Here is a 19,436-nt window from a genome sequence, read left to right as displayed (position 1 = left end):
GCTTTAATGTATATTAAATATTTATCATGCTTTACTCAAAAGCTGATGAGCTTGGTTAGTTCTTGCTACTTCTCCTTATGAAAACTCAGAATTTAATAACTAGTTACCTTACCACATAATGGTAAAGACTACAGAACCGATCCCCATTCTTTTTGAAAAACTACTTTAAATTTATAAAATTAAGGACAAATAAACAGCTGTTGTTACTGTTGCTGTACAACAGCTCTGAAGCCTGTCCTACCTTTAGCCAGTTTCACTGACTCCAACACACTACTACGCCCATTTCCCTACTGTATCAATTCAGCTTATTTGAGGTCTCCCTCTCCTGGGCTGTCCCTCCACTCTTTTGAGTATGATGTTATTTTCTAATAACCAGTCCCTCCTGGCCATGTGCCCAAAATATGTGAGATAGAGCTTCAAAATCCTAGCCTCTAAGGGGGAAACTTGGTTTCACTCTCTCCAAGACAGATCTATTTGTTTTCTTGGTAGGCCATGGTATGTTCAATACTCTTCTCCAGTAACAATTCAAAGGCACTAATTCTTCTTTCATTCTTAGTCACTGTCTAGCTCTCTGACACTTAGCAAGCAATTGAGAAAACTATGGCCTGGATCAGGTGCACCTTAGTCTCCAGACTGACACTGTTGCTTCTCAGTACTCTGGAGAGGTTCCTGATCACAGATTTTCCAGTGCAATTTGTCTTAATTTCCTGACTACTGATGACAAGAGTGCTGATTGTGGAGCCAAACAAGCGGAAATTGATACAAGCTCAATCTCTTCTCCATCTATCATGGTGCTTCCAATTGGCCCAGTGGTAACAATCTTTGTCTTCCTGATGTTGAGCTTCATTCATATTGAAGATTATAGTCTTTGACTTTCTGAAGCAAGCAGTTCAGGTCCTCCTAAGTTTCAGCAAATAAGATTGTGTCATCTGCCTAATGTAGGTTGTTAATGAATCTTCCTCCAAATCTGATGCCACATTCTTCCTCCTAAGGCCCAGCCTCCCAAATGATCTGCTCTGCATATAGACTGAAAAGTATGAAGACAGGACACATTTCTGATACATTCTTTTTCTGATATTTCAGTGTGTCCTTGCTCTGTTCTGAGGACTGCTTCCTAGTCTGAGTACAGATTTCACATGAGCATAATCAAGTGTTCTGGGATTCCCCAATTATCACTAGCCTTCATTTATAACTACACCAAGTTAGAGAAAAAGGTAGGCAGGTAGCCATGGACTTTCTAAATGTGTGATCATTTACCAACAAATACGTACGACCAGAACAACTAATACTAGAGAAGTTATTTCCTTGTAAATTAAAGAGTGCTTCATTAATATGTGTTCCATTTAGAGAAAAAAGATTCTGATAATCAGCTGTACCTGTTTTATTTTAAAGACAAGCTATAATATATAAGAGTATCATCCCAAGAAAACCATACCCAGTCATTAAAGGTCTAGATTGCTTTGGGGGTGGGAGTGAGGTGGGTGCTTTGTTAGAAAGTAAACCAAGTAAACTTAAAACTTGAAATCATGTAATACAGAGCAGTTAAGTGTATGGACTAAACAAATAGCTATTATATTTTGTTAATGCTCATTGTCATTCAGTTGATTTCAACTCATAGTACCTCTATGAGCAGCTCCAGTAGTAGGATAGAGAAGTTCCCTGTCATAGAGGACAGCACAGAACTATCCCATAGAGTTCCCATGACTGCTGGGTGGTCACATGTTTTTTCCATAAAGTTGATAATGGGTTCAAACTGTTACAGGTCTTCATTTTGTTAATAAACTCACTCATTGCCAGTCACGTTGAAATGAATTCACAGCTGACCTTCCAAGGAGAGACCGTCCATCTTTCTCCCATGAAGCAACTGGTGGACTAGAACTATCTGCCTTTGGGGTTGGCAGGACAACTCTTTTACCACTAGGCTTTTCAAGATTGTCTAATTATAAGTCACAAAAGGACAAATATTGCACAGGGCCAGTGTTGCAAAACGGGACTGACACTGGCATTGAGGGAAGACTGAGAAAGAGGGGATAAATAATGTATACTGCATTGAAACAGAGGAGGGAGAAAACTGTTTAAAAGGGATATATGATTGGGTATTATTGTCATGACAGGAGTCCAGAATGAAGGCTGCACAGTACAGTGGACTTGGGGGGAGGGATTATGTAACAATGAAAGAGTTTTTCTTTTACTTTTCAATAAGAAGAGTGAATGGGAGGAGGGGCAGGAAGGGAGAAAAGTGCAGCAGTGAATGACTGGAAACCCTAAGTCTCTGTAAACTTTCATTAAAAAAATATTTTAAATTGCCTAATTACAGAGAAAATTATTACTAAGAAGTAGGAGAAGATAATCCACAACACAGGTCAACCTAAGAATGGGGCTGAGATTGCTTTAAACAAGACAGAAGGCTACATACAGGTAACATAAGTCTCCTGGGTTAAAGTAAAAAGGGGGTTATGGGACTGAGAGAAGATAAAGTCTTTCTATATTATCATTTTGATAAGTGTCTTGTTAACTCTACCGGCTGATATAACACGAGAAAAAAAAACTGACAAAACTAGAGCAGGCGATGCAGATAGTTCAAAATTCTGGTTATATTTTATGAAATATTTATATATGAAGCATTTTAGCTTGCATCTGTTTAAGTAGGGATTTGTCAATGAAAGAAGTATGCTATGGAATCCTATGGGACCAGAGAGCTGTAGTCTGAATTCTAGCTCCATCACTTATAGGCTAAGTGAACATATAACAGTTATTTTAAACTTCTTGGAAAGTTTTGTGTAAATAATATCCTTTCATGATTTTCACATCAAATATAAAGGAGTCCTGATAGTACAGTGGTTAATGCTGTTAACTGCTAACCAAAAAGTCAGTGGTTTGAACCCATCAGCTGCTCCACTGAAGGAGGATGAGGCAGTCTGTTTCTGTAAAGACTTACAGCCCTGGAACCCTAAGGGTCAGTCCTACTCTGTCCCTCAGTGCAGGTCTCAAGTCAGAAATGACTCAAGCGCTGTGAGTGTCATTAAAAAGGAAGCATTTTCATATTATTCAGTTATAAAAATATTAAAAAATTACTTTTAGAGGAAAATTTACACGAAGAAAATGACACCCAAATATTTTTGGACAACCTAGCTAAGAGTACCAAATTCTTTTAAATTAAGAGTTCTAATCTAAAAGGAAAAAACCCCAAAACAAAAAAAGCCCACACCAACTTCTTAAATCCAAGGAAGAGATTTCTACTGTGAATTTATCCTCCCACTTTACTTACTATAAACCATGCCACTAGAGCTCCCTATACTATACTTGAAGTGGTCTAATATTACTTGGACACGGACTTTGATGAGTTAGATGCATACTCTATCTAACTCTATAATGATCAAACAAACAGTAATTATTAATAAAACAATATAATGGAAATAAAAGAAGTTATCAATAAAAGGGACATAAAGTTATTAATAGTCATTGCTTATTAAAATGATATTTTAGTAGTTATACAGTTATACATTCTTTAGGACTGTTGTTGTTAAGTGCCGTTGAGTCATAGATGACTCATAGCGACCCTATGAATGAAAGACCTGAACACTTGTATAACTTTCATTGTTTCTCCAAGTTCATAGAGTTTTAGAGGCAAGCTATTTCAGAAGTGGATGCCACTCCTGCTTCCAAGCTTGTTTTAACTGAGGAGCTCCACCAAATACTGTCTGCCATAGGTAACCACTACTGCATTTGACACATCAGTGTCACAGTGTTCAACCACCAGTTACCTCTGAATAGCAAATGGACAGAAAGTGCTATACCGCATAGAAGAATGACCAAAAACAATTAAATCCAGGCCTGAGGGCTGCAGATTAAAATTACCCACCTTTAGGACTAGACTATGTTATTGTTAGGTACTGTAAAATACTGAGTTTATTTGGACTCATGGTGACACCATGAGATTTTGCCCCACAGGTTTTAGGCTTTAAGGTCAGGTCGTCTTCACCTAGTAGATACTCAGTCCATATAAGAATACTCAAGATCTTTTTCTTAATATAGCCTCAGACAATTTCTGCCACTTGTCTATAAGCTAGAACTCAAGATCAGGCTGATTTATCATCCCCAAACTTACAGAAATATAGGCCTTCTATATAGTCAAGGCACATGCATATATCTATTTGAGTTCTCCAATAAAAAAAGAAATTTTATCCAGGACCCTTTCTGTTTAGAAATAAAGGAATTTTATGATCTGGTTATAGATATTCATATGGAAGAATGAAAACTGTCTGTATTCAACATATAGAAAAGGTGATGGACATATGAAGAAAAAGATTTTGGAGGACTGTTTAGAGTGTCTAAGTTAAACATATTCATGCAACAGTAAATGGAAAAAACATTTTAGCAAAGCCTTGTCAGGATTTTTATTAACAACATTCAATTAAAATTTACAATAGTCTTCTCAGTGAGTTATTAATATAAAAATTCACACTTTCATAATTTATAGCAGTCATTCTAAAACTGTTGGGGGACTGTTGGGGGACAATGGTAAAGCAATGCCAAATTTGAAAAAGTGAAAGAATCAAGTTTCACAGCTAGAAAGGGAAGGACACTAGCTGAACAATGTCAAATAACAACATAAATACCTTGTTTGTGGGCCAGAACTTTGCGTCTGTGCAACAAGAATTGGAGTAACCTCTCGGCTATTTCCACTTTGTGAGAAGACAGATTTTGTTCCAGTTTGGCCGATTCTAGCAACAGACTGTAAAACACAGAGAGTCTAAGTTCACATGAACTGTAAATTTACCACACTGTAAACTCTAAAAGACAATACAACTAGCACATTTACATCCTCTTAATGGATTTAATAATAATAATAACAAAATAATAATAATAATTTTAAGATTTAATAATATATACTATCATCTTAAAACTACTGAATGACTTAATAAATCATTATCTATTACAAACATCAGCCTATATCCTCAGTGTATTTGTACTTCTATGTTATTATCTTTCACTTTAGTTTTAAAGGAAAGGTTCCAAATTTCCAGAAGCCATTCTTTTTTATCGTACTGTGATCGCCCTTCATTTATTACAATTCTCCTCTATTTGGAGTTAGGTGCTAGACAGTAGAGATAAAGTTTTAGGACAGTAGAGACAGTTTTAGGACAAATACTATTTATGATAAAATTTAATATACATTAAAAAGTAACATAGTAAGATTTTTAATTTGTCACCTTATTTCTATTCACTTTCATCTTCTAGCTTCTTTTGAAAGTGATCTACTATTCTTGTTTTGCAAGTTGTTTTTTTAAGAAAATTATACTACTTAAGATAACTTTATCTGGCACTCACTGTGGCAATGATGCTGAGGCTGGCTCCAGATAGGGCAAAGGTCACTATGAGTCACAGTTGACTCAAGAGCACATAACAATAACAACAACAACAACAACAACAACTTTATCTGCTGTAAACAGTTCTCAAATTGCTAACTAGAAAATCAGTGACAATCATGTTCTCATCAGAACTGAAGCTTTATTATGGCCTTTACTGTATTCGATATATCATTGATCACTCCTTCCTTTGAAAAACATCATATAACTTCCTTGGTTAAGAAGGAAAAGGGCTTTAATGTTATCCAAGTTTGATGTGTGGCTGAGCAATGTTTTAATAAATCTTAGACTAAATTGAGTCTAATGATTTAAAAAAAAAAAAAGAAGAAGAAGAAAACACAAAGGTAAGGCAGCAATTATTTTTTACGTAGTGGGCACTTGGGTCATGGACCTGTTCCACTCTGTAACTCATCCTTGGCAGATATGATTTTGGTATACTTCACCTGGCTTGGTTCCTACCTACCATCCTGCTATGCTTTTACACAGCTGTAATAAGTTAATTTCTATAACTATATTTCAATCCCCAAACAATATGGGCAGGCTTTGGTTTTGTTTTGGTTTTTTTTTACTTCTAAGAAATATTTATCTAAAAATATTGAGTTTTTAAAAAATTTTTTTAAAATATTGAGGTTTTAAAGCAATTATTCTATAGACTTGGTTTTTTTATTTTTTAAAATATAGAAAACACAATTTATTAGATGAGCTTACAAGGAGTAGGTTTTTAGACAATTCAAACATGAATTACTTTGCACTCTTTTGTTCTTGCTCTTGGAGCTCCTATTATAATTATTATCATTGCAAAAATGTGTTTGGAGACTGTGAAGTTCAAAAGTAGAAGAAACAAAACCAAAATAAAAGCATGCTTCTAAGAAAGTAAAGGTACAATACTGTATCAATCATTCATATATTAGTATAACTTATTTAGGTTCTGGGCATGGCAATAACCATTATACGTAAATAAACTACTTTAATACTTACATTAACATAACACACGAACAACTTTAAATAAATGGCACTTTGGCTTTTATGGCTACAGATCTATATAAAGGGATATTATGAAATCTTAATTTTGTTTAAAAGTAAAATTCCAGATATCTTTATTTAGCTATTTACCTAAATAAATTCAATTTGTAAGTTACGAAAGGGGCAGCCAGTTTTGTGTAACCAATAATAACTAGAAGGCTATGAAAATGATTTTGTCAATAACTCTAAGGCAAAACCAGTTCAGAGCTTCTCTGAAATGATCTTTTGTTGTTATAGTTAGTTGCCATTGAGTCAATTCCAACTCATGGTGACCCAATGTCTGCAGAGGAGAAATGCTCTCTCTACAGGCTTTTCAAAAGCTGTGATCTTGGAAACAGATTGTTAAGACTTTCTCCTGAGGGACTTCTGGGTAGGTTCAAACCATCAACTTCTCAACTAATAGTTGAACACTTCACTCCCCATGAACTCATGAAATACAATTTAACAGATTATAAATTTAATTTTTTTTACTCATACTAAGCTGTATTTTACTTGGAAAATACCTTTTTTGAAGGGGCTCCGGTGGATGGCACATCAATTACAGAAGTTGTATTAGTGTAGTTTTGTAAATAGGATCCGTCTCCAGGACTTGGGGTTTCTAATGGCAAAATCCCAAAACTGAGAAGAGGTTGAAATCAAGGTGTCAAAAAGTCATCAAGGCATATATAAAGCAGCAGTATACTTAAATTAGAAGGTCTAAAAGGAAGAGAATGGCAAATCAGTCTTGGGGGCAGTGAAGATCTGAGGGGCAGATTAAAAATAAGCTGTGAATGTAGACTATTCCACCCACCATAATGAAGATTTTTTTTAAAAAACCCAACAAACAAGAAATGAAATTGAGCAGTATCTACTGATTCTTAGGAGACTTTTTAGAAATAAAGAAAAGTGGATTTTTAAAAGATCCAAATGATGAAATGATACTAAATTCTTTAATTTAGACACGATTATAGAGGAAATTTTTTAACAGAAGGAAATGTCTCTAGAGAAAAAGGAAGTCTCTAGATATATCTTTATATTGACAGACATCTTTCCTTCATACTTTAACTAATGCTGATTTCAGGGAGCTCTGGTGGCTTAATCGCGAGAAGTTACGCTGCCAATCCAAAGGCAGGTCGTTCAAATCCACCAGATGCTCCATGGGAGAAAGATGGGAAATTTTCAGAATGCCTCTGAAAACCTGCTGGAGGGTCAGTTACGAGCTGGTTCTGACTCGATGACACATAACAACAAAGATGCTGATTTCAACATAAGCCCACCAGCTCATCAAGAAGGGCCACTGCTACCTACTGCTGAAGTCAAAAGGACACTGCCATTTAGAGCACACATTAGCTGAATAAGGCATACTTGAGAGTTTCAAGAATTTCTCCAATATTTAATTTTACAGATTTATTAAAATGTCTCAATTTCCATAGTTACTTAGAAATCTGCTGTTGAGAAATAGTTTATACTACTAAATGAAGTTTTTAAAGATGATATACAAATATAGTATATTTTAAACTTTTTTTTTCTTTCTTACCTTGGGGTTAATGGACTAAGAGCAGTTGGTCCTCCTAGTAAACTCCGACCAGTTTTTGGTTTATTTTGAACCTGTTTAGATAATATGGAAGTTCCTGTTCCAAGAGGGACAGTATCTGGTGAAATTACAGCTGAATCAATATAAGACATCGAGGAATCTGTATTCAAGGAGTATTTTGAATTGGAAGATTCTAAATTCAGTCTGTTTAATTCCTGAAATAGAAATTTTCTGCCATGTCATTTACCATACATTATTTAGTTTATGTGATGCTTTCTAGATTGCGTAATATTCTGAACACTAGATTACAATATACTTACAATTGTGTCTTGGGGTGTTTCTGTAAGAACTGTCTCAGGCTGTCTATGAGACAAGCTATGATTAGATACTAGTGTTGTACAAGAGTTGGGCAGACAGTTGCTAAAGTTTTGTAAAGATGTTAATTTAAATGTTTGGTCAGGATCTGGCTTTTCACCTGTGAATACCAAAAAGTGAAATGAAGTTACAAAAGGAAATGAGGGTTAATTTTTTTTAAAGAATGCACAAATTAGCTAACAGAATGTTTCATATAGAGTTTTTAAAATTCTTCTGTTTTGGCAAATCAAATTTACTTCCCAGAAGTCCATCCATCAATTACTGTAATTAATCCCCCAACATATGAAACAGAAAGGATACAGATTTTAATATAATAAACTATAGGAAAATGAAGGTGTCTGCCTTTTAAAGCAGAAAGCAACTATAATTTTTTTCCCCAAGGCAAAGTATAGGAGTGGGAAGTACAAACTATTATGGAAATTAAACTTTTAAGTATTTTCATGTACCTACAAAAAAGTGTTTGAAAACAGTTCTTGATGGAAATAAACAATAAGGGAATTATCAGCACAATACTGCCAAAGAAAGAGAAGACAGAAAGGTATACAGGAAATATAGTAACTGCAGATAAGGTAGACAGAAACGGTGAACAAATGTGGTTAGGTGAAAAGGACTATATCCATGACCACAGAGGGTTTTGGCAGATAAATGTCCACATGCATTTATATGGCAGAGGCTACAGGAGGCAATTCTTACTTTCTAAAAGCATAACCAAACACCTTCAGGAATGAGTTGCTGTTCTGGGTGTTGGGACAACTGGCATAATAAAGTTCACAAAACAATGTTCTACCTCCTACTTTGGTTGGGCCTAAAAGCTTGGAAGCAGCTATCTAAGTGCCAAGTAAATGGCTTTCCTTATCAAAAACAAAGAATGGGGGGGCTGGTGGGGGAAAAAGCAAAGATAATACTGAAACAATTAGTCCCAAGAACGATCCTGAGACCAGAAGCATTAGCTGGTACTTAGCTACCACTGCTGACTGCTCTCAGAAGGATCACAGTAGAGGATCCTGGATAAAGTGGAGGGAAATGGGGAGCTAAACTTTAAACCATAAAAAAGGCTGGGTTTACTGATCTGATGGAAACTGGTGGAAACCCTGAAGACTATGGCTCTCAGTCACTCTATGAACCTGACTCATGGCTCAACATTCAGCCAAACAATAGAAAGTAAACTCTATTAGGTAAACTGCAACACCAGGGAGGAACTTATTCCTTAGAACAACCACCCACATATGGTCCAAAGAACTTCATCTGCTCAAGGATAAAGCTATGAAAGCAAGAAGAAGTAGGATCAGATTAATAGAAATGACAATTATGGGGAGAAAGTAACGAAAGTGAGATTTAGATTGTGGATATTGTAATTAATGTTACAAAATGCATATGAATGGATGAATGAAAAGAATCTGCTTTGTAACATCTCACTCAAATCACAAAAAACAAACCCTTGTGCGGCTCTAGAGCATATATACTAAGACTCTCACTCCATAGCATTACTGTCTTATTCCCATTAGTTTGTACCCTAAGCATTAGTTTCACTGGAAAGTTCTTAGGCAGAGTCATTTTTGGTAGTGCTAAGCACAATCACTCTAGAGGACTTAAGATATTTACTTAGTTAATTAACTAAAAGAGACTACTGGATTTGGAGTAGAACAATAAAAGGCTGCATTCCTAAAATATGATTGTTAATAGATTTCTAGTTTAAACAATACTTAGCTTTGAAAGAGCCTCTTTTCACAGATTTGTACCACTCTCTAAAAAGTCATCAAGAATAGTAAGGAGCAAATAGGGTAACCATCTCCCCCACCCCCCATTATTTCTATAAACCTACCTATTTCACATAATGATTCAAAGGGGGACCAGAGGAAAGGATTTAAACTAAGGCTCTTTTGGTAACATTCTGATCCTTTGGCAAGCCGATCTGTTTTGCTGTAGAGAGAAACAAATAGATTAAACCAGTTAGAAAATCTAAAACATTTATTATAATAAAAAAATTTGTGAAGGAAAAATTAGTTACTTCTCTCGGTGCTTTCTAAATGATCAATTTCCTCATGAATGCCAGCAAAACAAAAAATTACCACTGTCTTATTTATTATTACCTCTGCTTTTAACCTCCTAATGAAGGAGATACGGAAAATATTCAAATACTTCAGTATTAATCTTGATTTATTACAGAACACCCAGGGTCAATTCTTAAAATGATTAGATTTTCTAAAAAAGGAGAGGTAGTAGCGCTTAGTAAAAAGAAAAAAATTTAAGTTTCTTTTAAAATGAGGTGTGAAAAGGCTTATATTTGGAATTTAGTTCATGTTTCTGGGAACATTCATTACACTGGGATTATCAGAATGACACTGCTCCTTCTCTAACTTTTAAATGGGCAGGGCAAGGTTACTGAAGATAACTTTTAGGTAAAAAATACCAATTATCTGCTCTAAGGTTGACAGTTTTCAATACTAAATGGGGGGAAAAAAATTATTCCAAAACTCTTAAAAGTTCTATGAAAGGCTAGATGGGCTCTTGCCAAAATTTAAAATGAATCTTAAATAAAACCATCAGCTATAGTATGTAATCTGACAACTATAAAGGTGATTTAAAAACTTAAAAATAGGGGTACAATAGGCAACCACAAATTGAGATATTTATGAATATACCTAAATAGAGACACAAAACTTTTTTACAAAGAAAACTATAAATATTTCTGCCAAAACAACCATGAGATATCAGCTCACCCCAGTAAGATTAGCAAAATTCAACAGAACAGCAAACAACAAATGCTGGCGAGGCTGTGGAGAAACTGGAGCCCTTATTTACTGTTGGTGGGAGTGTAAAATGGTGTGACCACTTGGGAAGGCAGAACGGCACTTTCTCAAAAAGTTACAAATAGATGATACAAAAAGATGCAACAATGAATGAATGGAAATCCAAAGTCTCTGTAAATTTTCTTTGAAATTAATAATTAAAAAAAATTTTTAAAAATAGTTACAAATAGAAATACAATCTGACCCAGCAATTTCACTACCGGGAACATACCCTAAAGAAACCAGAAATGTCACCCAAGTAGATATATGTAGCAGTAGACACCCATGTTTACTGCTGCTTTGTTCACAATAGCAAAGAGTTGGAAACAACTCAAGTGCCCATCAACAAAACAAATGGATAGAGAAGCTGTGATATATTCACACAATGGAATACTATGCTGGATACTCATGAATTATTACACAAAATGGGTAACCCTGGAGGATGTCATGTTGAGTGAAATAGCTCAGTCACAAAAGAACAAATACTGCATAATGTCACTGTAGTAAAGCGGGACTGAAATTGGGGTTGGGGTACCTAAGAAAAGAGGGGATAAATAACGTATATTGCATTGAAACAGATGAGGGAGAGAACCGTTTAGGAGGAATATGATTAGTTATTATTGTCATGAGAAGAGTCCAGAATGAAAGCTGCAGAGTGGAGTGAACTAGGGGGCGGGGGATTGTATAACAATGAAAGAAGTTTTGTTTTGTTTTTTACTTTACAAAGATAAAAGTGAACTGGGGGGAGGGGTGAGCAGGGAGGAAAGTGTGCAACAATGAGTGAATGGAAATCCAAAGTCTCTGTAAGACTTCCATTAAAATTAATAATAATAAAAAAAAGAAACCCCACCAAAAAACATTTCTGCAAGACAAAATATCTAAAATAATGGAAAAAATGTTCTCTGTTCATGGATAGGAAGAATCAAAAGCAATCTACATGTTTAACAAAATCCCAATACAGACATCATATTCATTTTTCAAAAAGACAGAAAAGGCAACTGACAAATTTGGAGAGGAAAGAGACCTTGAATAAGCAAAGCACTTCTGAAAAACAAGAATGAGAGGCATAGCACTCCCTGATCTCAAAACCTACTACAAAGCTGTAGTAACCAAAACAGCATGGTGCCAGTACAATGACAGACACACAGACCAATGGAATAGAACAGGGAACCAAGAAACAAATCTTTCTATGGCAGGAGTGGCATTCACTTCCTAAACAACATGTCTCTGGAAACTCTATGAACCTTGATAAATGACAATAATTATAGAAAGGCTTCAGGCCTTTTGTTCATAGGGTTGCTCTAAGTCATATTCGACTCAACGGCAATCAACAACATGGTGAACTGATATTCAACAAGGAAACAAAACCTATCAAATGGGAAAACAACAACCTCTTCAACAAATGGTGTTAGCAAAATGGGACTGCTACCTGCAGAAAGCTAAAGCAGGATGCACACTTCTCACCACACACAAAAATCAACTCAAGGTGGATCAGAGACCTAGGGGTAAAGCCCCAAACCATAAAGATCATAAGAGACAAAGTAGGACCAAGCTTAGAAGGTCAGCTAGAAATACACAACCAGGAGAGGATAAAATTGATGAATGGAACCTTCTAAAGATTAAATCCCTGTGCATATAAAAACATTTTCCCAACAGAATAAAAAGAAAACCTACCGATCTGGGAAAAAAACACTTGACAATACCATCTTAGACAAGGGTATCATAACAAAAGTTTACAGACTCCTACAGGGCCTCCACAAGAAAAAGACTGATTAACCATCACAAAATGGACAAAAGACATGGATATTTGGATGACCAACAGACACATGAAGAAATGCTCAAAATCACTGGCAGTAAATGCACATCAAAACCACAATGAGATACCATCTCGCCCCAGCTGAAGTGACAAAGTTTAACATGATAGCAATAAATAAATGTTGGAGAGGATTACAGGAACTTTTTAATACACTGTTGGTGGGATTGTAAAATGGTACAACTACTCTGAAAGACAGTTTGGCGTTTCCTCTGAAAGCTGAATATAGAATTCAATTATGACCCAGTTATTCCACTGATTGGCATATACTCCAAGAAAATTAGAAATGAGACACAAATGGAGATTTGTACACCAATGTTCACTGCAGTGTTATTATAGAGGAACTAGATTATTAGCAGTTTGCCTCAATTGAAAACTTTGCCACTTAGCAGAAATTCAAATAAATTCTAAAATAAAGAAAGTAACATTAGTTCAAAAATACTAGCTTCCCATATGTACTTAAACTGAGCCAATAAATGCACAGCCGAAGAGAAGAGTAGAAGGCCAAATTCACTTCTGGACAATTTAAATTGGTTTTGTCAAAGACAGTAGTATCAAAAACTTCTGTTTAGATTTTAAGCTTCCTTAAAGCAACTGGGGTGGAAAGCAGTAAATCATTGAGAACTTGTTAACATAAGGCCAGAAAAAGGAAAGTACGGCAAAATCTTTGATTTCTGAGATGACTACTTCTATATTTTTACCCTTGTAATTCTTTTTTTGCTGTTGTTGTGTTGAGTCAGATCTGACTGGCACAGAAGGAGAGTGACTGCCCATCTTTCTCCAGCAAAGCATTTGATGGATTCGAACTGCACCCCTTTGGGACTTCAGTGCAGCTTCTTGCCACTTGGCCACCAGAGCTCCCTCCTCTTGTAATTTTTAAATAAAGCTTCCTTCTTTCCGAAGTCCTCCTTTATGTAATCTCCTTTTGAGATAATGACATCTATGGAGATGACACCTGACTTCCACTTACCTTTCCTCTACCTCTTAAATATTCCTAAGACATGTGGACAGCAGTGTAAATCATAAAACTCAAGTTCATTCTGTGTGCTAACAGTACCGGTGAACTCATGACACCAAGTATTTTACTGTAAATAAGACTATGCAACAGGAAGAGTGAACCCAATGTAAACTATGGATTTCAGATAAAAATAACATATCAATATTGATTCATTAAATGTAACAAATACATGATGGGAATGCAAGATGCTAACAGGAGAAACAATGTTCAGGAGGAGGTAGAAAAATAGAACACTATACCTTCTAATTTTTCTTTACGCCAGAAACCGCTCCACAAAACAGTCTTAAAAAATTCTACTTAAGAAATATTGACTCCTTCTCTGGCCTTTACAGACATATTCTGTCTCAGGCAATAACACTGTCTGATCTCATGCCATCCTCACGGTTGTAACCCATATATGGCTTTCCCCAGGTGACACACAAAGCAGATCACCAGGTCTTTCTTTCTAGTCCATCTTAGCCTAGAAACTCTGCTTCCATATCATAGTAACACACAAGCATCTCACTGCCAATCAATAACAGAGCCTTCATTTTTATACTCTCATTTTTTAAAAAAAATTTACAGCATATTCTTCCGCTGTTTTTTTCTTCCTCATTCATTCATTGTTGCACATTTTCTTCCCTGCCCACTCCTCCCCCCAAGTTCACTTTTCGCTTTAAAAAGTTTAAAAAAAAAGAAAAATTCTTTCATTGTTATACAATCCCCCATCTCCACAAGTCCATAGTCCACTTTATTATGCATTTGTTTTTCTGGAATCTTGTCATAAAAATAATACTTAATCTTATATTCCTTTTAAACAGTTCTCTCACTCATGTGTTTCACTGCAGTATACATTATTTATCCCTTCTTTTCTTAGGTTACCTCAACCCCAGTGTCAGTCCTGTTTTACAACAGTGGCACTATGCAGTATTTGTCCTTTTACGACTGAGCTATTTCACTCAGCATAACGTCCTCCAGGGTCATCCATTTTGTATAATAATTCATGAGTTCCTTATTTTTCAATGCAGAATAGTATTCCATTGTGTGAATATACAACAGCTTCTCTATCCATTTGTTGATGGGCACTTGGGTTGTTTCCAACTCTTTGCTGTTGTGAACAAAGTAGTAAATATGGCTGTGCATATATGTACTTGGGTGACAGTTCTGGTTTCTTTAGGGTATGTTCCCAGTAGTGGAATTAATGGGTCAAATGGTATTTCTATTTGCAACTTTTTGAGAAAGCACCATACCGCCTTCCACAGTGGTTGCACCATTTTACATTCCCACCAACAGTGAATAAAAGGTTCCAGTTTCTCCACAACCTCGCCAGCATTTGTTGTTTGCTGCTCTGTTGAATTTTGCTAATCTTACTGGGGTGAGATGATATCTCATAGTTGTTTTGATTTGCATCTCACAGCTAGGGATTTTGAACATTTCTTCATGTGTTTGTTCACCATCTGAATGTTTGGGATTTTTTTGTGTGAAGTGTCTGTTCATATCCTGTGCCCATTTTGCAATTGGATTGTTAACCTTTATGTTGTTGTGGTGCCTGAGTATTCTATAAATCCTAGATATAAGTCCCTTATCAGATATGTTATTGTCAAATATTTTTCCCCCGTCTGTGGATTCCCTTTTTACCCTGTTGGAGAAGTTTTTGGATGTGCATAGGGATTTGATTCTTAGAAGGTCCCTGTCATCTATTTTATCCTCTCCTGGTTGTAGGTTTTTCAGGATACTTGGAAGACTGTTCATGTTGTAGATTAGGACTTCCAAGCTTTTCTTTAATGAAGTTTACAGTCGTTGGTTTTAGTCCTTGGTTTAGTCCGTTGGTTAGGTCCTTGATCCACTCTGAGTTAGTTTTTGTGTATGGAGTGAGGTGTGAATCTTGCTTGAGTTTTCTATAGATAGTTTTCCAATTTTGCCAACATTTGCTAAAATGCTGTCATTTCCCCACCTACCTAATTTCATCTCCTTGTCAAAAAGCAGTTGACCATAGGTAGATGGGCTGATTTCTGGGTTCTCAATTCTATTCCATTGATCTATGTGTCTGTCATTGTACCAGTACCATGCTGTCTTGACCACCATGGCAGTGTAGTAGGAATTGAATTCAGGAAGTGAGATGCCTCCTACCTTGTTTCTCTTTTTAAGGAGTGCTTTGCTTATTCAGGGCCTTTTCCCATTCCATATGAAATTGGTGCTTGCCTTTTCAATCTCGTTGATGGAACCATCACTGGTTTTAAAAACTACCTCCTATACTCAATAATAATAAAAAGTTAAATCAACTGTCCCCATTTTCACTATGATACTATTTGCTTCTCATCCAAACTATTCAATAGACCCCCTAATAATTATCTTTCTGTTTATCCCTTCCATCCTTCCTCTTTTGTGGTACTGATCATAATCTATTTGCTTTGTCTTTCATCTCTCCTGTAATGTAAAATGTTTCTCAGAATAAAGAAATTGTTATTTTCTATTTTTATATTATGTCTTTCCTGATTTCACATGGTCCCACCCAATGTTTTGCTCACATTAATGCAAAAATTGAAATTGCACTGAATAAGCCACATGAATAGTGAGAAATGTACTATACAGTGCTGATTTAACAAAAAAGAAAATAATAACAAACAAAACAAACTCAAACTCATTGCCACTGAGTCAATTCCAACTTACAGCAACTCTCAGACCAGATTTCTAAAGAAGCAAATAGAGACAGCCCACCTTTCTCCAGAAGAGTGCCTGGGGGGTTTGTACAGCCAACCTTTCAGCTAACGGTTCTCTAAGTACTATGCCAAGGCTGTTCAAAGAAAATAAAAAATTTAAAACTAAAGTAGCAGAAATTATATTGTTGTTATGTGCCACTGAGTCGCCTGCAACTCATAGAGACCCTAGATACAACAGCTCTGAAGCCTGCCCTGTCCTAAGCCACTCCCACTGACTCTGACACACTGCCCCCATTGCCCCAGTTACTGTTTCAATCCATCTCATCTGGGGTCTTCCTCTCCTGCACTGTCCCTCCATTCTTCCAAGCATGATGTCCTTCTGGCCACATGCCCAAAGTATGTGAGACGGAGCTTCAAAATCCTAGCATCCAAGGAGAAACTTGGTTTCACTCTCTCCAAGACAGACCTATTTGATTTCTTGGCAGTCAATGGTGTGTTCAAAACTCTTATCCAGGCGAGCTCTGGTGGCCTAGTGGCAGGAAACTGCACTGCAATCCCAGAGGTGCGTGGTTCAAATCCACCAGATGCTCTGCTGAAGAAGGAGGAACAATCGCCTCCTGTACCAGTCAGATCTGATTTGACGGTACACACCCCCCCCACCACCCACATAAAAAAAAAAAAAAATTAAAAAAAAAAAAAAAAAAAAAAAACTCTTATCCAGCACCAGAACTCGAAGGCATCGATTCTTTAGTCATCCTTAGTCACTGTCCAGTTCTCTGATGCTTAGCAAGTACCGGCAAAGACCATGGCCTCGATAACAAGCATCTTAGTCTCTAGACTGACATCGTTGCTTTTCAGTACTCTGGAAAGGTCCCTGACAGCAGATTTACATAATGCAATCCATCTTTTGATTTCCTGAGTGCTAGTGCCAAGACCGTTGATTGTAGAGCCAAGCAAGCTGTAACTGTTAACAACCTTAATCTCTTCTCCATTCGTCATGGTGCTGCCTACTGGCCCAGTGGTGAGAATCTTTCTTTTCTTGACATTGAGCTTCAATCTATATTGAAGACTACAGTCCTTGACCTTCTGCAGCAAGCACTTCAGGTCCTCCTCAGTTTTAGCAAGCAAGGTTGAGTCATCTGCATAATATACGTGGTTGATGAGCATTCCTCCAACCCAGATGCCACATTCATCCTCATAAAGCCTGGCCTCCCAAATGATCTGTTCTGCAAATAGAGTGAAAAGGTACGGAGACAGGATGTATCCTTGGCACACTCCGTTCCTGATTTTGAACGAAGAGAGACAGCTAAATGTTGTTGTTAGGTGCTGTCAAGTACGACCCATAGCGACTATGAAAAACAGATCTGAACTCTTTTCTTATCCTGTGCCATCTTCATACTTCCTCACACAATAGAGCCTACTGCAACAGTCACTGTATCAATCTCCCTGGTTGAGGGTTTTCCTCTTTTTGCCAACCCTCTGAACACTGCCTGACCTCGTGCTATCCTCATGATGACATCTAAACAGAGAGACATAAAAGTATAAACGATTTAAGATCAAATGGTTGTGGAATTATAATCTAGCCTGAGAGACCAAATCCCCATCTATTAAAAAAGAAAAGAAAAAAGACCAAGAAGGGGGAAACATAAGAAAATTAAACTGCTGAAGGTGTTCAAAGGTAAGATGGCTTTCAAAAAATAAGATTAAGTTCTAGTGTGAAAAACAATGTATACAAACTTTGAAAGTAAACTAGTATAAAATTAGAATTTAAAAAAAGTTCTTAAAGTTTATCAAGGAGTTTTCCAAAGAACTAGAGCTAAAAAAAAGGGAAATTTTTTTAGTTATTGAGGGAAAAACAGGTTAATTTAAGAACTATTAGCAATGTCTCAAGGAGATGGATTATCCTGTGACAGTGAGTTCAAAGCACAAAACAGATCGAGAAGACAGCGTAGGATCAGGGTGTGTCTTCCTCCACTGTGCAGAGCTGACTCAAAGGTACTTCACAACAGTCAGTCCACTGTCACGGAGCCAGAATCAGAGACTAGGTTCTCCATGGGATGCAAACTGCATGGGAGGACACTTCCTATCTCTAGAGCTGCTGGTGGATTCGAACAGCCAGAGAGGTGCCGTCTTTGGCTCAGAAGCACAGCTCCCTATGCACAGGCCACTAGAGTTCCCTATGTCCAAAGACATAAGTCTCAAGTGCAACAGTACACAAATAGACCAATAAAATGCTAAAAACAATAAAATATTAGAGCTAAAAAAAGAAACTCTAATAAGCCTTAGCTACAACTACCATATCTATGCATCTAGACGATTGCATGTAATTTTAGTCACAGACAGACAGAAGATAGCAAAACTAAAAAGCTAGATTCGGGTCATGGTGTTGTCTTATGGGAACTCAAAGAAAGAACTCGTTCCTCTCAAGAAGAAAATGACTTCACTTTCTTTCTTCCTGGTTAGGACCTATCTTAACATCATGTACACACACACAACCCCATTTCCATAAACACATCCTTTTAAGAGCCCAATTCAAATTAATCTTTAAAAAAATCCAAAATTTATTTAAGAATATTAGTAATTCATACATGGCATTGTTTGTGATTTTAACACTATTTTTTAAACTTTATTTTAAAATAATTTTATGACTCATAGAGAAGCTGCAAAAATTGTAGAGCTCTCATGTACTATACTCTACACCTGGCTTTCCCCAATGGTAGCATCTGATACAACCAGAACATAATGATCAAAACTGAGACGGTGACATTAGTACATTATTGGGAACTAAATGGCCTTAAATGTCAGAAGGCTTTTTTACATGCAGTTATTTGTGTGTCTGTGCAGTTTTACAAACTTTTATCGCACGTACAGATTTGTAACTCACTGGAGAGCTCTGA

At 36.4% G+C, this 19,436-nt stretch overlaps 1 protein-coding gene across 2 annotated transcripts in view; it reads right to left on the bottom strand.

Moving 5' to 3' along the window:
• LOC102858157 (cell division cycle protein 27 homolog) overlaps positions 1-19,436 on the bottom strand; it is a 71,437-nt gene that overhangs the window by 14,890 nt on the left and 37,111 nt on the right. For both annotated transcript variants that reach the window (XM_006897808.1, XM_006897807.1), the window contains 5 exons: positions 10,103-10,200; positions 8,226-8,380; positions 7,909-8,120; positions 6,896-7,010; positions 4,620-4,735 (listed from right to left, as the gene is read on the bottom strand). In XM_006897808.1, coding sequence (XP_006897870.1) covers positions 4,620-4,735; positions 6,896-7,010; positions 7,909-8,120; positions 8,226-8,380; positions 10,103-10,200 — 696 coding nt within the window. The remainder of the gene's footprint in view (positions 1-4,619; positions 4,736-6,895; positions 7,011-7,908; positions 8,121-8,225; positions 8,381-10,102; positions 10,201-19,436) is intronic.

This window comes from Elephantulus edwardii, unplaced genomic scaffold (assembly GCF_000299155.1).
Source record: "Elephantulus edwardii isolate Elephantulus edwardi_28Jun2011 unplaced genomic scaffold, EleEdw1.0 scaffold00216, whole genome shotgun sequence".
Classification (NCBI taxonomy): domain Eukaryota; kingdom Metazoa; phylum Chordata; class Mammalia; order Macroscelidea; family Macroscelididae; genus Elephantulus; species Elephantulus edwardii.
Note: the sequence above shows the minus strand (reverse complement) of the source record. Positions and strands in the feature narration are given on the sequence as shown.